General features: G+C 40.6%; 1 protein-coding gene across 4 annotated transcripts in view; it reads left to right on the plus strand.

Moving 5' to 3' along the window:
- The window catches only part of ano1a (anoctamin 1, calcium activated chloride channel a), an 83968-nt gene that overhangs the window by 55192 nt on the left and 6111 nt on the right, over positions 1 to 22665 (plus strand). For all 4 annotated transcript variants that reach the window (XR_010665940.1, XR_010665941.1, XM_065952517.1 and 1 more), the window contains exons 14-24: positions 2597 to 2665; positions 4264 to 4338; positions 6921 to 7122; positions 9474 to 9585; positions 11212 to 11269; positions 11748 to 11848; positions 13558 to 13700; positions 18671 to 18823; positions 20342 to 20394; positions 20593 to 20777; positions 21502 to 21607. Coding sequence is in view for 2 of the 4 variants with exons in the window: in XM_065952517.1 (XP_065808589.1) it covers positions 2597 to 2665; positions 4264 to 4338; positions 6921 to 7122; positions 9474 to 9585; positions 11212 to 11269; positions 11748 to 11848; positions 13558 to 13700; positions 18671 to 18823; positions 20342 to 20394; positions 20593 to 20777; positions 21502 to 21607 (1257 nt within the window). In the remaining 2 variants the exon portion in view is untranslated. The remainder of the gene's footprint in view (positions 1 to 2596; positions 2666 to 4263; positions 4339 to 6920; positions 7123 to 9473; positions 9586 to 11211; positions 11270 to 11747; positions 11849 to 13557; positions 13701 to 18670; positions 18824 to 20341; positions 20395 to 20592; positions 20778 to 21501; positions 21608 to 22665) is intronic.

Consider the following 22665-nt stretch of genomic DNA (forward strand, 5'->3'; position numbering starts at 1 on the left):
ACAGTTCAGTTTGTACTGCGGTTTGGGGGTCACGGATGATATTGTCAGGAGGATGAGCTGAGTGGAGCCTCGTCTGCTGCTGAGAGGAGAAGCCAGCCACTCACATACCTGCAGGAGAAAGAGAACAGAGAGAGGAGGGGGAGAAAGAGAGATAACCTAAACAGAATCATCACACTCTTAGGGCTCAAATATACTCGTTTTGTCAACCATGCGTATGCGTAGACAAGCTGCTGCGTGTGTGTGTGAACGTAAATGTTCACACACTTGCCTTTGCCCTGAAAAACATGTTTTGTTGCTCTCTAAGGATAAAAAACATTGTTGATTTTGTACATAATATTTTATGCATGTTTTGAATCATTCTGTGATCAGATGAGGGTATACAACACAGTTGTTGCAGAATTGGTCTGTAATGCAGTCCAGATTAAATGTCTTCTTTTTCACTGGTTCGATCTCCACTCAGGAGTCTCTGTCTGTCTCGCTGTACATTAACTGGACCTTCAGGCAAAACCACAGCGTCTAACCCTCAGCTTTGTCATCTCATGATGCTGTTTCCACTGCATACGCTGCATGTCTTTACTCCGGGGGAGGTGGGGGGTGGGCCTTCGGATCTACTTCAGACCCTGCCCTTCTTTTTCTTCCCAAGCCTCTTCTTGGAGTCGATGATCTGCCGCTCCTCGGCCTTGACAGAGAAGCCGACCTCTTCCGTGTCTTTCTTGATAGCAGGCAGGTATTTTTTCCCCTGAAGCTTCTCGCGCAGGACCTCCAGCTTCAGCTCGCACACACCCAGCACCTCCAGAAAATACTCCAGAGACACCGTAACCCGTCTGTCCTCAGGTAGTTTAAGTCTGTCAGCGAGTCTCTCCGACCACACCCGGATGAAAACAATGGTTTTATCAAGCTGATTGGGGCGCTCTTTGCTGGCTTCAAAACAGCGCTGCTGAGCCTGCAGACGCTGCTGGGCCTGCAGACGCTGCTGGGCCTGCAGACGCTGCTGGGCCTGCAGACGCTGCTGGGCCTGCAGACGCTGCTGGGCCTGCAGACGCTGCTGGGCCTGCAGACGCTGCTGGGCCTGCAGACGCTGCTGAGCCTGCAGACGCTGCTTGCAAACGTCCAGCATCTGTTTGTCCCTGCAGAGCTTAGCCGCTGTTCTTTCCTTCATGTCCTGAAAGCTTTGGTTTAGGATCTCCCTCTCTTCCTTCAGTTGCTGCAGCACCTTCTCATTCTCCTCCTTCTCATTCATCAGGTGTTGCCTTCTGCCTTTCTGTGAGATTCTCTTCAAGTCCTGTAAACTGGTGATTCCGGTGGCCTCGTTAATGCGCTGAAAGGCCTGGTTCAAAGTGGATCTGGCTCTCTCTTCCTCGTCTGCCATCATGGTGCTGCTGCGCTGGGCCTGGCTGCTCCTGGCTGCTCTCTCTGCTTAGCTTCTCTCTGGGCCTTTTTACTGATTTCTTCAGCCTGGGCCTGGAGCTCCTTGAGCTGGTTCCTCTTGCTGACTTTAGTGCTCTCTGCCCTCATGAGCTTCTCGGTGTAATATAACTGCTTTAATTCAGCCTTTGAAGACCCTGGACTGCAACTCTTCAAGCTCTTTTCTGTCCTTCTGCTTCCATTTGTTCCCTCTTGGCCGGGTGACCCAGAGCCTCCTCCTGCAGCTGACTGACGGCTCTGTGCTCGGAGGCTTCGAGTCTCTCCACCCAAACGCACTCTTCCTCAATGCTGTGCACGCACTTCTTCAGCTCGGACAGATACTCGCAATCATCCTCTTGTTTCTGAGTTTGAACATCAACAGAGTGTGTTCCCCCTTGCTCCTGGCCCGGGGCGCTCGTCGACTGCATTTCTAGAACTTCTACACGAGTACACAAACACACAGATATAACACGGATTTTAAATGTTCATCTCTATCCCTCAACAACAGCCACATGGAGGGTTGTTTACCGAAAGGTCCAATATAGGAAAATAGTCCTTCTCACATCTGTCTCATGCGACAGGTGCACAGGAGAGTTATGTGTCAAAAAAAGTGCACGCAAACCTCTGCACACATTTTTAACGTGCAGAAAAGCATTCATCGGCAATGCTTCAGCACTCGGCCTTAGAAAACTAATGAAGGCCTGGTGCCGAAACATGAATGAATTTTTCCACGTTGGACAGTGTGCAGAGTTTGCACGTTTGTCAAACAACAGCTGCATTCAGGAAGATAAAACACTTATCTATGGATCAGTTTGAAATGTTGCACAACATGCTGTGTTGTCTTTTTACCCAGTCAGATGGATATCAGACTCTGTGTTTACACAACAGACTCAAACTAAGACAGGCGCTAGCTGTTAGCTTAGCGGTTATCCTTGTAATATACCAATATATGGGGGATATATAATGCTGTTTTTTAAGTTTATAGGAGTTAAAAGTCGTCTCTGGATGGTGTGAAATTACCAACATCAGTGTTTGTCTTTGGTTTTATGTGCTTTACTTAATCCTTTCATGGTGGGCTGATGCATTTCTCTCTTTTCATGTACAGGGCAAAGAAGTCCAACTTTAACAAACTTCATTCAAACTATTAATTTCAACATCTCACTCCAATACCTAAGTATGTTTTCTCTTTTAGGACCACAACCGAGCTGAGTACGAGATCAAAGTCATGGAAAAGACGATGCGCCAGGAGAATTCTGAAAAGGTAAAAATGGATTTCATCAGTAAAATGTTTTGGCAGTGTGTTAGAACTTCTTACATGCAAATGCAGATGAAGGTCTTAAAAAGTACAAACGGGGAACCGGGGTTAAATTCCTGATATTTATTCAATATTTGGTAGTTTTGAGCAGGGCTGAAGTTGTTTAAGAGATGTATGCAAAAAAAAATAGAAAAAAATATCAATCTGTTCTACTTTTATAGCAGTTTTTTGGAAGTGGACATTTTTGTCCTTAGTGATTTAAGAGAGTAGTAAATTAAACTGAAGCTGGAGGGTTAACATTCTTCTAGTATTGCTCAAAACACTTTCACACTGCAGGTCACACCTACACGTTCACACACTGATGACATTCACACACTGCTATGTTAAGTGTCCATCAGTATTAACTAATCCCATTCATACTAATCCCATTCATACTAATCCCATTCATGCACTGCCGCCAAGGCAGCGAGAGCAACTGTCTTGCCCAAGGACACGTCAGACATGTGTCTGCTGGGGATCTAACCCCGGCCTTACGGTTGAGAGACGGACTCTACCACAGAGGCACAATACGATACGATGTGATGGGATACGACACACTTTACTGTCTCTTTGGGGAAGTTTGTCTCAGTATGGAAGTGCTGCTCACATTCTGCAGCCTGCACAGATTTATCAACAAATAAAAAACAATAAAAAACAATAAAATCAATCCAAATTTAAGCAGAGAAGCACAAACAACATCTAGCATATTGCACCTTGAGTAACTTGTCACTTTGCATGTGAGACAGGTCAGACAATCCTCCCTGTGCCTGCCTGACGACACTATTACACATATTAACCATCATTACAATATTGCACAGAGCAAAGTGAAACATCGTCTTACAAGTCCATTTAAGGTTTGACAAATTGTGCCACAGCTGTATTGTCGTCAATCTTGCATTGCATCTTGGGTGGTGTAGTTCAGCGTTACCTCACATAGTATACTTCTCATTGTAAGAACTGCAGGAGAATGTAGAGACATGTCTTGATGTAAAAAAGAACTGACGTGTTCTGACGCCTGCAGACAAGACCTCTGAGTCAAGCATGTGTACAAGATGATTCCCCTTCTGCTATTGTTTTAGTACCAAGGTCACCTCTCACTCCTTATTAAATACAGAAGAGGAAGGACACACACACACACACACACACACACACACACACACACACACACACATACAGTCGCCCTGGCTCTCTGACCCAATTCTCAGTAGACTTGAATGTGACATGATGGCTCTGGGCGGAATTAGCTGTGCTCCAATGCGGCCACATAGAGTGCGTCTGTGTGTGTGTGTGTGTGTGTGTGTGTGTGTGTGTGTGTGTCTGTGTCTATGTTTTTGGTGTGTGTGCTGTGTGCATCTGTGTGCCCAGAGCATTAGAAGCTTCTACGGACAGATAAACATGAGGCCGTGACACACACACCAACACACTCACAGGTCCAAAATACACAAGGCGGCGTTCATGTTTCTGATATTGTTGCACCTTATGACCTTCACATAACCCTGTGTTTTTGTGTGTGTGTGTGTGTGTGTGTGTGTGTGTGTATATGTGTGTGTGTCTGTGTGTTTCAGGCGGAGAAGGAGAAGCTGACATGCATGGACAGAATGCCGGCTTACCTGGTCGTTTTTTTCACGATGTGCTTAATGGTGAGTCTCCCTGCCGTCTTACATCATCAGCTTTTGTATTTTTTGACATTTGGAGGGATGACGTGTAAATTTGAATTCCCCTGAGTTCACTTTAGATTCAGACAAACACTACACACAGGGAGAGCAGGATTTTATTTTTTCAAACGTTTTCTATGAAAAAGCAACAGTGAATGTGAGAAAATGAAACACAGATTGTAAGGTTTCAGATACAGTGTGAGTGACACGAGTAGATTCTCTTGTTAGCTGACTCACCAATAATGGCCTGCTATCGTTTTGTTCTTCTTTGGTGATGAAAGCCATGATATAGAAATGTTAAATCAGGGTCTACTGAGATGTGTCTACCTGTTAAACTTGAAATTATCTTAAAAGGACTAAGGACATTAGCAGCACTTTGTTTCAGCTATCATTGTTTGTCTGAAACAGCTAACGGATATTATTAAAATCAAGACAAATCTCCACCTCTTCTCACTGTTCAAATTGAAGCCAAATTGCCCCACGTGATGCAGATTTGGAGCCAGAGTCTGCACGGTAGGGACCGACCAGCTGGTGTAGCTACGGTTTTGACTTCCCAACCTGTTTTATCTGTAAAGAACAAAAGGTCCTATACTGATAAATCAGGTGGTTACAGTCCACACCAGAACAGATTCTTGTGTCAGTGTGAAGCAGACACTCCTGGTTATGAAATGTAATGACTCTTGTGTTTGTTATGTTTCCTATCAAGTCTGCCCTCAGACACAGGCCGTACATTTGTCAACCAAGCTGTCAATAACTTATTTTTATAACATCTAACAACTAATTTAAACTTCTCAGAAAAGTGAACACTTTGACCATTGTCTTATCTATAAACATGGTGGAGGCGGAGCTTATGACCTTTACTGTAACCAATCGGTAGGACGAGCTCCACATATTTTGTCTTCACTTTTGGAGAGCTGCCGTGTCTTCCATCTTTTTATACAGTCAAAGGTTACAGCCAAAGATCAACCTCAGGTGTTTCAAAAATTAATAAAACACGGAAGTGCAAAAAACTGCAATTCTTGGTGTGTCCACTTGAGGCTGGTAGCAAAAGCAAAGGAATCCCCATTAACACCCACGATAACCTGCCCATTTTAACAGCATGTTTACAGCACGGTACACTTCACATTTTAGCTCTTTCTTGATTGGTTAAAACTCAATCGGGGTAGTTTTGTTGTAGCTCACCCATTTTGTTGATATGTAGGCCTTCAATTTTGTATATATCTGCATACATTAAGGAGGGCCTGATTTCACTGCCAGCTGGTTGGTTGTAGCTGTTTTGTCAGGATGCTTAAGGCCTACCTCAGCTCCACCTCTTCACCTGCTGCTAGATTGATCAGATGTTATCTTGAGATAGAATTTCCGATATGAAGACTGTCATCAATTGGTTGCTCCAAAAAGCCTTTCAGAAACTGATTGTTGATATCACTGAGACTATTTCTACATCCAAGTCTGTGGTTACAGCTAATTAGTCACAGGAAAAAAAAAAAGCACCAGTCGTATCCTCCAGTTCAACTTTTATACAAGCAGCTTTGTAAAAAGTTGAGGGATGAAGTCATATGAGGCTGCACTTGTTATTTCTGTGGTTGATCAGCATGTTTGTAGATACAGTTTGAATGTTAATGAGGCCGCCCTCCTTCCAACATACCGCAGTGCTTCAGCCAACAGATGCTACTAATGGATGTTTTCATAATTTCACTGACTTGCAAATGTGGAAAGCCGACCCTAATTAAGGTTTTCAAAATAAACAAGATTTTAAAATAAATTAGACATTGGTTGCAATCAAGATGGAATCCATTAAATCCAAGCCCTATTTATAAAACAACAAAAACAAGATAAATTTGTTTTAAGCTGAGTCGTCAAGTTTTGTTGCAAACACACGGAAAATACATCTCTTTTTAAGAAAGTCTTTGAATTTAAAGATCACATCTGCAACACTATCATGACAGCTGCTGTTCTGTATTACAATCAACCCGTCCTCTTTGTTGAAACGATTTTTGATTCTGAATTTGAAATTTCAAAGTCTATTCATGAATTAGTACATACTTCAGGATCTACTCCAGTCATCTGTGAGACTTGCTGAATTTCTTAATTCTTAACTCTTCAAGGATTAAAAACAATACGTCTAAACTCACAATTTGTAGTATTGAATGGGGGATTTCAACATAAGTCCCACCTCTGGCAAGGAAAGTAGCCATTCAAAGTCAAGGATTTTGGGGTGGCACCTGTGGTGGCCCATAAGATTTCAAGGGGGGCCCATGCCAGCCCTTGCCTCCTCCTCTGGACACGCCCCTGCAGGTGAGTGAAGGTGCAGGTCAGAACAGCTGTCTAATCGTTGTGTAAAACACCTGCATACATATGTCAAGTAAATAAACAGATATCCAGACATTCAGCTCTTTACTAGACTGGAATCTTTTGCTTCTTTTTTTTCTATTTTTTCAGGTTTAAGTGCATGCAGTGCATTTTCAGTGTTTGAAGCCAGCAGCGTCTCTTGAAATATTTGCCTTTTTGTCCGTCAGATTAACAGCAGATTGTCAGATTGAGTGATGTCCCTCTTTTCTTCTTCTCAGATTGCCGTCACGTTTGTCATAGTCTTCGGAGTCATCCTGTACCGCATAAGCATCAAGGCAGCACTGCACATGAGCGGCTATCCTGCAGCTCGCGCCAACGTCAGAGCCACCGTCAAAACCACCGCCGCCATCATCAACCTCATCGTCATCATTATCTTAGACGAAATCTACGGCGCCATTGCCCGCTGGCTCACCACATTGGGTGAGGCTCATGTCTGTGTTAACCCTGTTTTCAGGGTTCCCTTACCAGGGTACAATGGTAGCCTATATTGCTCATGTATTCTGCAGTAATCTTTATTTACAGGTTTTGTATAAATGCAGAATCTAAAGGTGCAAGACCTGAATGTGGTTTCGGAAGCTGAATAATATCATCCAATAAGAAAACTGTCAGTGTTGAGAGGGTAAAGGACAGGATTTGATCCATCATAATTCAATTCCAGATCCCATCAGCATTAATGTAACATAAGGTCACATATTATGCAAAATGCACTTCACCATGTTTCTCAAACATGTATCCCTAGTCTGTCTACAAACCCCCAATTATGAGAAAAGTCCATCCTCTCCGTCTTTTGCCTGCTCCACTTTTCAGAAAATGTGTGCTCAAACAGGCCGTTTGGAGATTTTCCCTTCATGACATCACAAAGGGCAGTAGCCCCTCCCCCAGGTGGGTGACACTCCCACAGCTAGGTGTTTGTTCTGTCCTCTGAGTCTGCCTTCTCACCGTAAACAATAGGACATGGAGCGAGAAAGCCCGAGTACACCAAGCCCTTCCAGAGAGGGGGCGTGGTCAGACACTGCTCATTTACATATTTAAAGGTACAGACACAGAAACAGCCTTTTCTGATCAGGGTTGAAATAGAGGGGTTTATAGACATGATCAAATACAGGATCAGAGTGGATTTAGAACAAGAAACTTCACACACATGTTTTGAGGAGCTCTGAGACTTATTTACACTGGTTGAAGAGGAGGAGAATATGTGACCTTTAACTAATGTCTTTAAAAAGACATCTGCATGTAAAATAAACTAATTTAACTTCTGCAGTTTGGAAGCCAATCAGGGACATCAAATTACTTGATAGTGGAGGAGGATACATCTTCTGTAGAGTTGTATGTTTACAGGTTCACAATGTTTCAATGAGGAAGTGGAAGATAAAAACACATTTGAAATTTTAATCATGGATCTTTAACATGTTTGTGTAAAAAGTGCATCAGACCTGATGTAGTACTCTTTATATGCTATTAAGGTCAAGAGAAGTTTAATGCTTAAGAAAGGATTATTTGAAGCCTAATTGAGTCATTATTAAAATAATCTTTACATATACTTCGGCTTACAAATGAAAGTGGAATATATAAGCAATAAATCAGACCTTGACTAATTTCAGTTCACTCAATGGTTTGCCTTTTAATTAAGGTCGATGGGTTTGGCGGATTGATGATGTAATAGGCTGATGGCTTACAGCCACAGAGTCCTCTACCATCATAACTTGAGATTTCAAATGGCCCCCCATCTGTATCCGTGTATTGTTCTCTTTTTCTTCAGCTCAGCACCACACTTAACTTCAGTATCAGCCTGCATGAGTCCTTTGTTTTACCTTTAGGCACATTTTAATGGTATTCTTTGTCTTCTGCGATGTAAAAACATCAGATATTCTACACCGTCAGAGGAAGTTAGTGTGCCTCCTGCTCATTCTGTGTCATTAAACCTTGTCAAGATTTAAGACATCACCCAGCTCCACTTATCATCTGAAGAACTTTAGATTGCTGTTTTACTGTCTGGTTTGTTTGCACACTTAAAAACGATTTATTATGCCACTATTAAAGCACACTGTTCGATATTTTAAAGTTGAACAGACTCTTATTTAAAGGAAGAATGTGCAACATTTCACACATAAATACAGCAAACATCAAGTATATACTCTGTAAATGTCTCTCTGAGTCATGACTGTCTACATTGAGTGAGAAGCTGGAGTCTCCTGTTCACATCATGTTTAAATGGACGAGACGGCCTTTTGCATAAAAGCTGTTTAGTTAAGGACTAGAGAAAAAGAGAATAGCCTACGCACTGCTTATTTTGATGTCACCTAAGCATTTTTAGATCACGGTCATTCCGTGTCAAAGCTATGAGTTAACCAAAGTGTGCTAACATTAGCCTGCTAACACAACAATGCAGTCAATTTTGTCCCCTGCTTGTGCTTAATGGTGCTTAATTATGGTGTGTTCATAACTCCTGTGAATGCGAGTGTAGAGGGGTTGGAGGTGTGTCGCTGGAGGAGAGCGGAGGCTTCAGTATGGAGGAGGTGTCACCAAACAGCAGTTTGTTTTGGTTTAATGCTGGTGCTCAAGGGCGACATCTACTGGATCAAAAAGTTGCACATTCTTTCTTTAAGTGGTTTCATTTAAATGCCTATTTTAAAACGAAGTACTCAAACTTCTCTGAAATTGTTGTCATTGTCATACTTTTACATCTCCTGCTTTTTAAAATAGAATAACTAATGAATGAATCCATGTGTGTGTGAGATACTGAAGTGACATGTCTGCTTTTTTTTTTTCAGAGGTTCCAAAGACAGACAAGAGCTTTGAAGAGCGCCTCATCTTCAAAACTTTCATCTTAAAGTTTGTGAATGCCTTCACTCCCATCGTCTATCTGGCCTTCTTCAGGGGCAGGTAAGCCCTCCTTACTGCTCGTTTTTATTTTCAAATATATTCATCAAACTTTTACTGTCATTATCGATTGAAAAACTTGTAAGTTCTGATGAAGAAGGGTGGTTATACACACATCATGGAAGGGGCAGGGGACCTGAACAGAGGTCTTCTTTCAGTGATGGTTTTTGAAATGTGAGGCCAGAATCATATATAGATTTACAGATGACAGGTCAAACTAATATGAAACGAGTGATGGCTGCTTGGGGAACAGCGACACAGAGTGTGCCTTTAGTTTAATGGAGCAGCTTCAGTGCTGTGTCCACTAGGAGGCCAGCGCCATGTACCACTCGTCTGTCGCACCGGTACCGCCCATCTTCCACAACCATGATGCATTTGTAAATTAATACCAATGGTCTTACTTTACAGTGACACTGACATAAATATATACATTTTTTGTCTTGACAACATATGTGCAACATAGTGGTGTTATTAAAGGAATGTATATACGTTTCTCTCATCAGTTTTTCATGTGTAATGACGTTTGTTTGGTGATGACAGTAAACACATTTCAGACATTACATTGTTACACCAGTAAACTCGTAGCAAAGCTAATCCCAGTTAACAATAAAAACAATCGCAGAAAGCTTTAGATCCCATGCAATCAGCTGTCCAAATGTAACGCTTGGCATAGACGTTAGGCTTCATGTATTGACCTGACATTTTTTTTTATTGTTAGATCTTAAAGAGTTAATTTAAAGAGGCAGGTAACAACATTTAGTAACTGAGCTAGGCCACAAACTGCTGACTTACAGCCAAGCGGCAACCTCTGACCTTGAAAAGTGAAGCCAATGAGGTAGTGCAAAATCCTGCAGTCAAAATAGGTCTGATTAGTTATTGTCATCATGGGCACAAACTGTACATGGGTAAAAAGAAAATGTAACTGCTCCGTTTTGATTTTGAGATATGTGTTATCTATAGTTAGGCACGTAGCTGACATGATTGACAGGTGGGCGTGATGTACCAGTTTATCAAGAGGTTTAAAACCCGCCTCAGCTCCAGCTCTCAGCCTGACGTTAGGTTGACTGAAAGTTAGGCTGAGACAGGATTTCCAGCTTGGCGGCTGCTGCTGATGAGCCTCCGGAACAGATGGCTGACGTCACTCAGGCTTCTTCCATTAATATTTTCAGTCTATGCTTACAGCACATGACGCTGCTCCCCAAGTGGTATGCCAGATGCCACTTTTCTATCTCGGCGCTACTGCACCTCAAGGTGGAAAACATTCATATAAAGCATCAAAACTCAGGGAAATTACAAGCAATTGGCATGCAATTATTTAAGCATATTAATACAAAAAACCGTCTTCCAAAAACATCAACGCCATTGATATTATGAACAAGTCCAAAACATTCAACATTGCATTGATCAAAAGAACACACATCTGTTGTGTTTGGCATTTTAGGTATTTAAAATGTTTAATATGTTACAGAAAATATTTTTGATAAAATCATTTCAACAAGAATACCTCATATTTTATCTGTCACAATTTGATCCAAAACACTGTGTTCAGTGTAAAGAGACGTTATCCTCCTGTGTACCATCTGCTCTCCTGATCTCCCTGCCTACTGCCATGTTGTGTTTGATTGACAGACTTGTCGGGCGCCCTGGAAACTACTTGTACGTCGTTGGGTCGTACAGAATGGAGGAGGTAATTCACACTTCACACAGTCATTTAAGATTCATCCTGTAATACTTTCTAAATGTCACCAAAGGTCACAAAACCGCCAGAGTCCATGTTCCAATAGTTTCCCACTGATCAGGGGTCAGATTGTATTGATTGTATTTATTGATCATTGATGTGTAGAAATGGATGGTTTAGCGTTCTCTTGTTTCTTTAATGAAAAACAGCTCATGTCAGGGTCATTGGGGTGAAACTGTAGCTGCTGATGTCACTCACGAACAGAACAAACAGACACTTAGAGTATGTGGGGGAAAGATTATGTGTGAACACGCATCTATTTAAACCTGGGAGATGACCAATCAGATTTCAGTCTTAAAAATGTGTGTGATACATTTATACTTAGCCTTTGAGACTTTGGCTAAATTGGGTAGTTTCATTCATACTTTTTATTTATTTTTTTCCCCCTTCTGCTTTATTTGACTTTGCTCCCTCTCCCTCCCTGCAGTGTGCCCACGCAGGCTGCCTCATGGAGCTGTGCATCCAGTTGTGCATCACCATGCTGGGCAAGCAGCTCATCCAGAACAACCTGTTTGAGATCGGCATACCGTGAGTGCAGAGCATGTGCTGTGAGACTTGCTTTTCATGACAGTAACACGCAGAGGAGCCCCACACACACACACACACACACACACACACACACACACACACACACACACACACACACACACACACACACACAGACACACACAGACACACGCACGAGCTAAACAGTTCACCAAAGATCACAATACAAGCACAGGCCTCAGGAAACCCTGCAGTATAGACAAATAATGCACGCCCACTCAGCTCGCCCCGGCCGGTTTTCAGACGCTCTTACCTGAGAACCAGACTGATGAACTCTGTCAGCCTGTAATTTCATCGTCACATTACACTCTGATAGGAGTTTCTAGGTTGGTTCTGCTTTTTGTTTGGTTTCCATCTTTTTTTAAAACACAAGCATTCATAACTGTCTTTAAAATAATTGACAGATATCCAAAGCAGTGTTTTTATTTTATAAAGTAAGTTACCCTACTGGCATTAAATCACTGGCTTCAGTCAAGGTGTAGGGTTTTTATATCATTTTTATCACCCTGTTAAAATCAGTGAGGGCAGATTGAACACAGCACTTGCCCTCCATCGCCCAAAATGGTTTTAAAATGATTCAACATCTTTTTCAAATCAGTTTGAGCAAAAACGAGTAATCAAAATCATCTTCAAGAAAGGCAGAACTTCTGTGAGAATGTGTGTGTTCATAAAGAGATTAGTTCAAAGAAAGAGAGAGCACCCTTTTTGTATGAATTAGGAAATGGGTAATTAGCAGTAAAGGCAAAAGTCGTCAAGCCGTCACCCAACTAAAATATTAAACAGATTGAGCTCGAAATAAAGTTAATAGCTCTGCAAAACATATCAACAGTAACAAATGTGTTTCAGCCTACTTCAAGAAAACAATATTATCTGTTTTATTTGTATCAAAACTGAGGTGTGCTAAATCATTTTGGGCAAAATAAACCCGGTCGGAGCCGTTCATGAACAACTGGTTGGTCCTCACAAATTATTTTTTGCACATGGATGCATGAGCTAAGTTTTTATTGCACCAAATACTTAATTTGTACAATTTGTTTTCCTTTACACCGTCTCAAAGAATGGGTATAATGCAAACCAGTTGTTAAAAACTGTAAAATGTATCACTCTGTGGGGTCTCTCACACTCTCAACATCTGATAAGATTTTAAATATCTTTCAGTGTAGGCCAGGCTTTGTTGGCACCCAGTCCTCCAAACAGTGAGTCATAGCACCACTGCTTATCAGACACTTATGAAACAATTATAGAGAGAACTCCAGTCAGAGAACACTTAACAAAACCACATTAAGTAAGCTTAAAGTTTAGCACTTAGGTAGCTGATTACTAACAAGTCTTTTTAGGTATGACTCTTTAGGTATGCAACGCAAAACCGGCTTTGGTCCTGAGTGCTTTTTTCTTCTCTGTGGCGGCTGTGGCTCAGCTGGTAGACCTCTCTAGTCTCTCAACCACTAATTCGAGGGGGTTGGACCCCCAGCTCCTGCAGCTACATGTCTGATGTGTCCTTGGAAAATACACTTTACCCCACGTTGCTCCCGCTGCTTCGTCAATGGCATGAATGGGATTAGTAGCAGCCTCTACCATCAGTGTGGATGTGTAGGTGTGACCTGCAGTGTAAAAGCACTTTGAGCAGTCAGAAGACTAGAAAAGTGCTATACAAGCTCAAATCCATTTACCGTTTGTCTTTTGGTTTGCAGGAAGCTGAAGAAACTGATGCGGAGAAGGAAGTCAGATATGGACTCAAAAGAAGAGGAGGAGCAGAACAAAGCGCTGCAGCGCCACGAGAAAGACCACATCCTGGGTCCTTTTGTTGGCCTCAGCCCAGAGTACATGGAGATGAGTGAGTATGAACACAAAGACACAAATACACAACATGTACACAGCTGCTCTGGTGTTATTCTAGTCTGGGCAGGTTACTAACTTGGTTCAAGTTATTTTATTGTGTGTCTAAAAATGCAAACAGAGAAAGGTTGTGACTCTCCCCAGGAGCAGTTTATAGTTTCATCCTTGTTGCTGTAGCTCTTCCTCAGTAATGGATAGAAAAGGTTAACTTCCTCGTATGTGATGTGATGTGATGTCATCCACTCTAAAGACATATATCCTTAAGAAATGATCGTGCTCTGTGCCTTTTTATCACCTGAATCTTTGCAGAATGAGTCATGTTTAGGTCACAAGTAACACCCATAATGGCTCCAACCACTGAAACAACCACATCGCTCGGCTTCCTCATAGTCATCCGCTTTACTCTGCCTCTGTTTCTTTGCTTAATGTCAGACCTTCGCTTGAACCTGCAAATGTCAGCTCCCTTAAGTGCGATGTTAGCGTCATGCAAGGAATTAGCAAAAATATTCATCTGATAAAAACAGCTGAAATGAAAATTAATCTCCTCGTTCAGGGACGATGTTTTGACCTTTAATTTCCTGAAATCACATTCCCCAGAAGCCGAATGTCAACCAGTCATGTGGAAACATAGGCAATATCATATTTCATGTGTACCGCAAGTTCCTGTGCATGTATGTGTGCTTAATAAAGATAAATAGATTAAAATGTCTGGCTTATAAAACGGCGGCTCAGAGCTTATGGTTATTGCGTCCCGGTAATTGCGCTATTGGGATGTGTGCATTATTAAGCAGTTGATCTGCACGTCCCAGTTGAGGGAAAGAGATCTTTATAGTGCGACTCGAGGAGGCTTATTATCCTGTTACCAAACATCACAATACCGCTGAGAGAGGATTAAAGCTCCTTCAAGCTCAACACTCTCATTCCTCTTTCTCCCTGATCAATATTTGGCCTTAAGAAAGAGTGTAAGCTCTACAGTAGCTGTCTGTTGTTTGAGTGTTGTGTATTTTCAGCAGCGTCCAGTGGAGTATAAAGGTCTCTGCTGGTCTGTCACTAAGACTCCGTTATCTGAAGTGCCTCCCCCACAATGAGCGTCCATGTCTTTCACTGTAGTCTTGATGCACACTGTACACTTTGCTGTTTATCATTTGGTGAGCTGTTCAACATCAGTGGAGCTTGTAAACAGAGAAAGACAGATAAAATCTCACTAGTGGTGCAATAGATCACAGCTGGTCTGTGATTCGTTCGATAAACGGGGGGGTTTATCGACACAGTATAAAATAATCAATGTCGGCAAGTGTAAGAAGGTTGCGTTTAAGGTGCCATTGAGTTCTACTGTATAAATAAGAAGGCAATTCAGCCTTCAACTTAACAAACTTTTTTTTTTTCGCTGACTTTCATAAAGAAATGAGCCGTAAAATCTTTCATTGTATATCAGAGGCTGCTTCAACTTCTCTCTGTTTAATCTCACTGTGTCTGAATACAAGTATCGGGTTTAGAAAATCACAAATTTAACCTTTGCAATGTTGGGGTTGTAGTCTGTAGCTTAAAACTAAGCCAAACAAAATCCATTACACAGCACTGTGTTCGTTCCCAAAATTGAAGCTATATCCCTATAGACTCAAACAACACGTACTGCATGAGCAGCCAGTGCACACACACAATCACAAATATCCGCTTAATGAACGTTGTCATGTTGTGTTTAACATGTTCAAAGCTCATACAAGAAAAAACATTAGAATGTAGTTTTCTGACCTGTGTGAGAAATACATTTATTTAATCCTGTTTAAGTAATTCAGATATTTTCACAGGTCAAAATTGAAAATGTTTTCCCCCTGAAAGCCTTCTAAAAAAGGACTTTTTGCATCAATGCACAATATGATCGATATTATGATGTACATGTGTTTGTTTGTGTAAATAATAATTATAATACAAATATTACATTAAACCAATATAGCGCTTTTATGAATGCTCAAAGAAGCTGAAAAAATAATTATAACTAACATCAAAAACAATGTAAACAATACAAAGAAGAAATAATCTAAGAGAAGGATGAGAACACTCAGTGAGGGCTTTGGTGTCGATGTGGAGCTGAATGTCATCAGCAAAGCAGTGAAGATGAAGTCCATGTTTGTTGAGGAAATTACTAAGAACTTGACTTCACACAAGAAAGATTCAGGAGACTCATAAGGCTTATGTTGAAGAAAGTTTATACATACAAGAATGCTCCAGAGGAGAGATTTAGTAACAAAACACGTCAGGTGGGGTGTCTTGCCATGCCAATTCTGCCAAACACTTCCACAGGCTCTGCCTATATACAAAAGACGTTATTGATGCCAGGGTCATATTGACCCACCTAATCTAGTCTGTGATGGCTAGGACAATTTGGACGAGTCACTAAGTCTACCAAACATGCAGATATGAGGGACCCTTGACACACTCAGCTGTCCTTGCTTCTCTAGTCACAGCTGAACTCTATCAGGTCCGACTGACATCAGAGAACAGTGAATAGACAAAATGATGTCTTTACATTTAAATCTAAACAGGTACAGAAATTCCACCACAATGACGGCGGATTATGTGCCCAAGGGGGGAAGCATATACAGGTTGAAGACGAGGAGTCCGAGAACTGAACCTTGGTGAACACCTCGGGAGAGGGGAGCAGTGTGGGATTTACGATTGTTTATGCTGATGAACTTGTATCTGTCAGAGAGATTTGTGCCAGGAGAGTGCAGTGCCGGTGATGTTGAAAGTGGTTTCAAGGCGGGAGAGAAGCTTGGAATGGTTGATGGTGTCAAAAGCTGTTCCCTGTAAAGAAGTAATGTCTTATTCAATATGTGTCTATTCGGTGTAACACAGCTGAAAGTAAAGCAGGTCGCAAGCATCAGAGAGTTCCATTTCTCATGTGTTATTGATTCTTTTACCTTTAAAAGTAATGAGTATTGATTCATTCCCTTTCTCATTACTTCCATCAGTGATGAACATGTGTGATCAGTGGTGGAAAATGAACTTTAACGCCGCACTCATAGTCCTTTATTTTAAAAATTGATCAAAGGGGGACGTGTAATTTTCAAATGGACACTCCTCACATATTGATGCAAAGCATTATAACTATCTGTAATGGCTTCAAACAAAGTCAATTTGGTAAGCAATTGCTGAGCGGGTTTAACACGCTATCAAATAAAAACAAAAGGCAGCCGCGCATCCAAAGTCAACTTATAAGCTACATTTATTAATAGAAAACTTTTCAGCAAAAACTAAACTTCACAAAATAAAAAAAACAAATCAGATTGCTATATCACGTAGGCTATATCCTTTGTTGCCGTGGTATCTAAACAGGTCCTGGTATCGTTGGATTTTTACTGGTATTGTGTTGAAGTTTGGAATCAAGGTATACCTTGACAAGCTTAATGCTGAATACTAAGAAATAACATGAGGACAAGACTCTAAATCATCAAAGTGCATGTTCACGTACAGAGAAGAGCCTCTTACAACTCTGCATGTAGGAACAATTATACTTTGTTGGACCTAATTATAGGATTACGAAACACAATTAAATGTGAACTCTTCACTGCTAACAGAGGGTATTCATGCGCAGAGATAATGAATCCATAATCACTAGCTCTGTATTAATTACTTTGTTTCTTGTTAACTTCTTCACCAGAGAGCCGGAACGACCTCGTAAATCCATGTAGGCAAAGTAAATTTTGATTAGAGATTCCTTGCACAACTCCACATGAATGCTAATGTTATATTCACCCTGCTTTCTTCATTTTACTCTGAAAGAGAGCATCATTTAGAAATTAAATCTCATGCTTTATTGAAGAAGACTCAGGATTATAAATCCTAAAGTCACAAAGAAGACACTCAGATTTAGATTATCTTTATTGTCCCACAAGGGGAGTTTTGTTTTGCAGCAGGAGCTCGCAGAAAGACAACAAACACAACCTCAACAGTAAAATCACACCCAAATAAAAACTGACTTAAACTTCAGTTATTATACAGCTGTGGTTAATACTTAATGACTGGCCAACTACACATAGCGGTCTGCTATCCCTCTATGGCACATCGTTCTTAAGAGAACAAACTGTTACTTAGGCAGGCAGTTCAGACTCTGGAGGACTTATTGTTTTAATACTCAGCAGAAGAAGTCTGGTTAATTTGACTTTGGTCTTTATACTGTAGGAAAAGGAAAAATGAGATTAAAAAGAAGCTAAATATTAGCACCTACCTTCTGTGGTTTTAATCTTTAGGTACCATAGACTGCATAAAATATGGACGTAGTATCAGTGATGTCAAGCATTGGTTTCTAGATGAATGTTTTAAAGATGAATGTTGGAACTGCTATACAGAATATAAAGGAGGCGGGCCCTGAGCCTACTGGCAAACTGCTCCAACACGCCTTCCTGTGAGTCCACCCAAAATCCTGCATAACTCCTACCCTCAATAAAATCAAATATATATATAAAAAAAATCCTCCTCAATAAGATTTTTACCAACAAAGACATGAGCTATTCAGAGTAAAACACTTGTTGCACCAGGCTGTAAAAATGGGCATTTTAACATTTGACCTATAATGGGGGTTCTTTGGCTTTTACACACAGCCTCAAGAGGACACTTGAGGAACTTAATTGTTTTTGGCACTTCCACATCGGCTTCACTTTTCAGCCGAGGTTGCTGCTTGATAAGAACTAACCCATATGTGTTATACCGATACGAAAGCATCAGGTTGCTGATATAGAAGTCCTGAGGAGAAGATTTTGTTCTTGTCTAATTCTTGAAATTCATCTTATCTCATATATTTCTTTCATACAGTATTTTTCATATTAACAGAATATGTGTAGCTTTTGTCAAATGTCCATCAAGAATAGATTTCTTTACAATAATGTCTAACGTCAGTTTCAGCTTTTGAAGTATAGTTTGTTCATCTTGTAACTTCTGATCATTTGTCTTGTTTCTCTCTTTCTTTAGTCATCCAGTTTGGGATGGTGACTCTTTTCGTGGCCTCCTTCCCTTTGGCGCCGCTCTTCGCACTTCTGAATAACATCATCGAGATCCGCCTGGACGCCAAGAAGTTTGTGATGGAGCTGCGAAGGCCGATAGCAGCTAAAGCCAGAGACATTGGTAGGAGTTTGAATCCCCGCAGAAAAACGAAACAAAACAATAACCTTCATGCTCTGTTTTTTCCCCCTCCATATTTAAATCTGCAGCGTCTTCATTATGAGACGACGAAGCAATTAGCTTTGATCTTTTTATTGTTCGAAGGTCTTCACCTCACTGCGTGCCCGTGCATTTTTAATATTTACTCTCTCTATCGTCTCTTCCTAACAAGAATTGTTCTCGTATAAACTTTGAAAGCTGTTTTTTGCAAATAAATTGTAGATGGGGGAATGTCATCTGTGACCCAAACCGGTGCATGCACACATAAAGTAATTTAGATTTTGTTTTGATACAGCCACGCCACAGGAACAGTTCCTTCCCCTCTGCTGTCAGCCTCATCAATAATGTCTCCCCTCTCCCCCCCCGACATAACACAGACTCAGCCCCACAGTCAGAGAACATTACAGTAATCTGAAGGCTGAATCTATGCGTCACATTAACGCACACTGGAATTAATGTTTTCTGCTTACACTGCACGCAGTCTTCAACATACCTGCACAGTTCCTCCATCGCTTATTTTGTACGTTTTATGTTTTTATATTTCATATTCTATAATACGTTTTCTAATAGACTTTATATTTGTACCTTATTCCTATTTAAGCTGTCAGCAGGAGCTCTGCTGTTTTTATATTTCCTTGTTAACTGTTTTGCACCAAAACATCAAATCATAGTATGTGTAAATGTACTTATAATGTAATAAACACAGATTCTGATTCTGATTAAAATGAGTGAATCTAAGCTTTAATTGATGGTGCTAACAAAATGACACAATTTTCCATAATAATTCAGAAAAAAAACAGGTCAAATAAAAGCACCAAACTCCTCACTTTAGCTTAGCTAGCGTACAGTGTAACTGACCCAACCTGTTGATGGAGGTTTGCTGTTTCATTGCTGTGATTGGTTTGTGTCACTCTGGCAAACATGGTAGGAGCATCACCCTTATTATTGACGGCTGATAGGCCTATCTTACTGTTTCATATTTGAGGGGGATGGGACATCTGTGTGCATTTATATTTGTACAGTCTGTGAACTTCCTGGTGAGCTACAGTCCAGAAGAGATGAACTACATGTTGTCACTTACAGACAAATTATTTGAGGTGTTTACCATCAGGTCCATGCTTGTTTCGTTCAGTGGGGCGGGCAGGACAATCACGCCCTTAACGCCACAATGAACTCTGTGTAAATCCCACAGGAGAGTACAATGTGTAGTTTAGCATTAAAATATCTGAATGAGAGCCCCATGCACCTCATGAAGTGTCAGTGGGACAGCACTGAACACACACTTCCTGGGAATGGACCTCAAAGTGTGTGAGTCTGTGAGTGTGGATATTGGGATCAAGCAGATATGCAGGGAAGTCTTTCTGCCTTTCCTGCAGACGGTGTGTGCCATCTTGTGGCTGTTCGGGGAACTTACTGCCCTTATTTGGTATTCACATGTTGATGTCAGTGTGTTTTCCTTAATGATGGTTCCTCTGCTTGCAGGTATCTGGTACAACCTCTTGAGAGGCCTCAGCAAAGTAGCAGTCATCGTTAATGTAAGTCCTCATAGTACAAATGTTCTTTCTGAACATGCCGGGGCCTGTCAGAGAAATGCTCCCACACATAGCTGACTGATGGAAATCACTATGAAGGTTTAGTCTCACCTTGTGGAGTTGTTTTATTCTGTGAGTTAAGAAACCATGAAGAAGTCGTGGTTTAACCTCATTATGAAATGAGCCTTTCTCTGCCCTCAGGCCTTCGTCATCTCCTTCACCTCTGACTTCATCCCCCGGCTCGTCTATCAGTACGTGTACAGTCCTGACGGCACCATGCACGGCTTCGTCAACCACACGCTGTCCTACTTCAACGTCAGCGACTTCCAGCCAGGCACAGACCCGCTCATGCCGATGCACCTGGGCTACAAGGTAGACATATGCAGGTAAGGTGTCACTTTATTTTTTTTCAGTCTGGAGTCTGCTATGAGCGGAGACATTCATTTAAATATTTAAAACAGACCTCTTCAGTAAAATACTTAAAAAAAAAGTTATATCTCTTTAATTTGTAATTATTTAATTGCATATACTTCGATATAGTGTCATTGATATTTAAACCATTTGTATTATTTATTAGATAAGTGTTATGGTCTGTATATAATGTCGGTATACCTTGGAGTGCAATATAAAAGAAATGTCAACAAAAAATCCATTATAAATTATATTACTATGTATTTAAACATAGAAAGTAAATATGGATTTTCATTAATATGATTTTGTCATTTTTTAAATATATTTCTATTTATTTATTTTATTTTAATTTATTTAATGTCATTGTAAACCTGCAGAAAAAGCCGACATAGTGAGCTTATTATAATAATAATAATAAATTAGGTTTATATAGCGCTTTTCTAAATACTTATTGACGACTTCAATCAATAGACTAAAAAAGGAAACAAAGAAGAATTATTTTTTGTAGTTTTTGTTGTTAATTTTCATATTGATCATATTTACTGAACATTTCAACATCGTTTCTTTTTCTGCTTGTGTAATGTTTTATATTTTTCTCCTTCTCCTTTTTTTAAACTGATTGTTTTTAAGGTTTCTTTAGTCATACAATATTTCTAAATGAATCATGTGTGTTGACTGTGTTTCTCCTTCTGTCTGCAGATATAAGGACTACAGAGAGCCTCCTGGATCCAGCACACAGTACGAACTCTCCAAGGAGTTTTGGGCCATTCTGGCTGCACGCCTCACGTTTGTCATCGTCTTTCAGGTTTGTAACAAATGTGATATGTTCTGTGTGTTTTCAAATAGGCGTGTCATCCTATCTGTCATTTCTATTTTACATAAGGTGAGCAAAAAGATGTGCCGACACAACTTTCATATTAAAAGTATTCATGGACTCTGAGCAAAATCTGAGGTCCAAAAACACCTATAATAAATAAAAACACAACTGAACCATTTGAGACATCATTTAAAGCCATGAGTCAGAGACACAACTAAGAACGTTCATTAAAATATATATATTATATATACATATGTGTATATATATGTGTGTGTGTGTGTGTGTGTGTGTGTGTGTGTGTGTGTGTATATATATATATATATATATATATATAATATCTGACTGCTGCTGGAAAAAAGGACCTCCTAAGTCGTTCAGTGGAACACTGAGGCATCACTAGTCGCTCACTGAAGGAGCTTCAGAGTCCATTAAAAACACTGTGTAAAGGATTGCCTTCAAAGATCAGTTTTTAGTTTAGTCCTCATTCTCTTATCGAAGGAAACCTCAAATGAGTCTGCAGTAATACCAGTCACAGAGTCAGCCTGTTTGATCAGCTTATTCATTATTTTTTTCATCATTCTACAATTCACTTAGCAGATGCTTTTATCCAAAGCGACGTACATCAGAGAGTAAGAACAACACAAGCAAGGATCTAGAAAAAAGGGAACAATGTGAGTAAGAGCAAACGATCAGCTTTGAGTCTGATTGGACACACAGGTGCTGACAGGAAGTGACCAGAGGCAAAGCACAACATTGAGGGCAGTTCTTGAGAGCTCTAATCAGTATAGAAACCATCTTATAAGTCATCGTTATCAAACAAAAAACATCATCATTACCATCATCATCATCAATAATATGGAGACCATCATCATTAAGTTAGTAGGTATTCATGAAAGAGCTGGGTCTTTAACTTTTTCTTAAAGGTGCAGAGGGACTCTGCAGATCGAATGGAGTTTGGAAGTTCATTCCACCACCGGGGGGCGACAGAGGAGAAGAGTCTAGTCAGAGACTTAGGACCCTGTTGTGAATGTTGGATCAGACACCTT

This window comes from Labrus bergylta, chromosome 3 (assembly GCF_963930695.1).
Source record: "Labrus bergylta chromosome 3, fLabBer1.1, whole genome shotgun sequence".
NCBI lineage: Eukaryota > Metazoa > Chordata > Actinopteri > Labriformes > Labridae > Labrus > Labrus bergylta.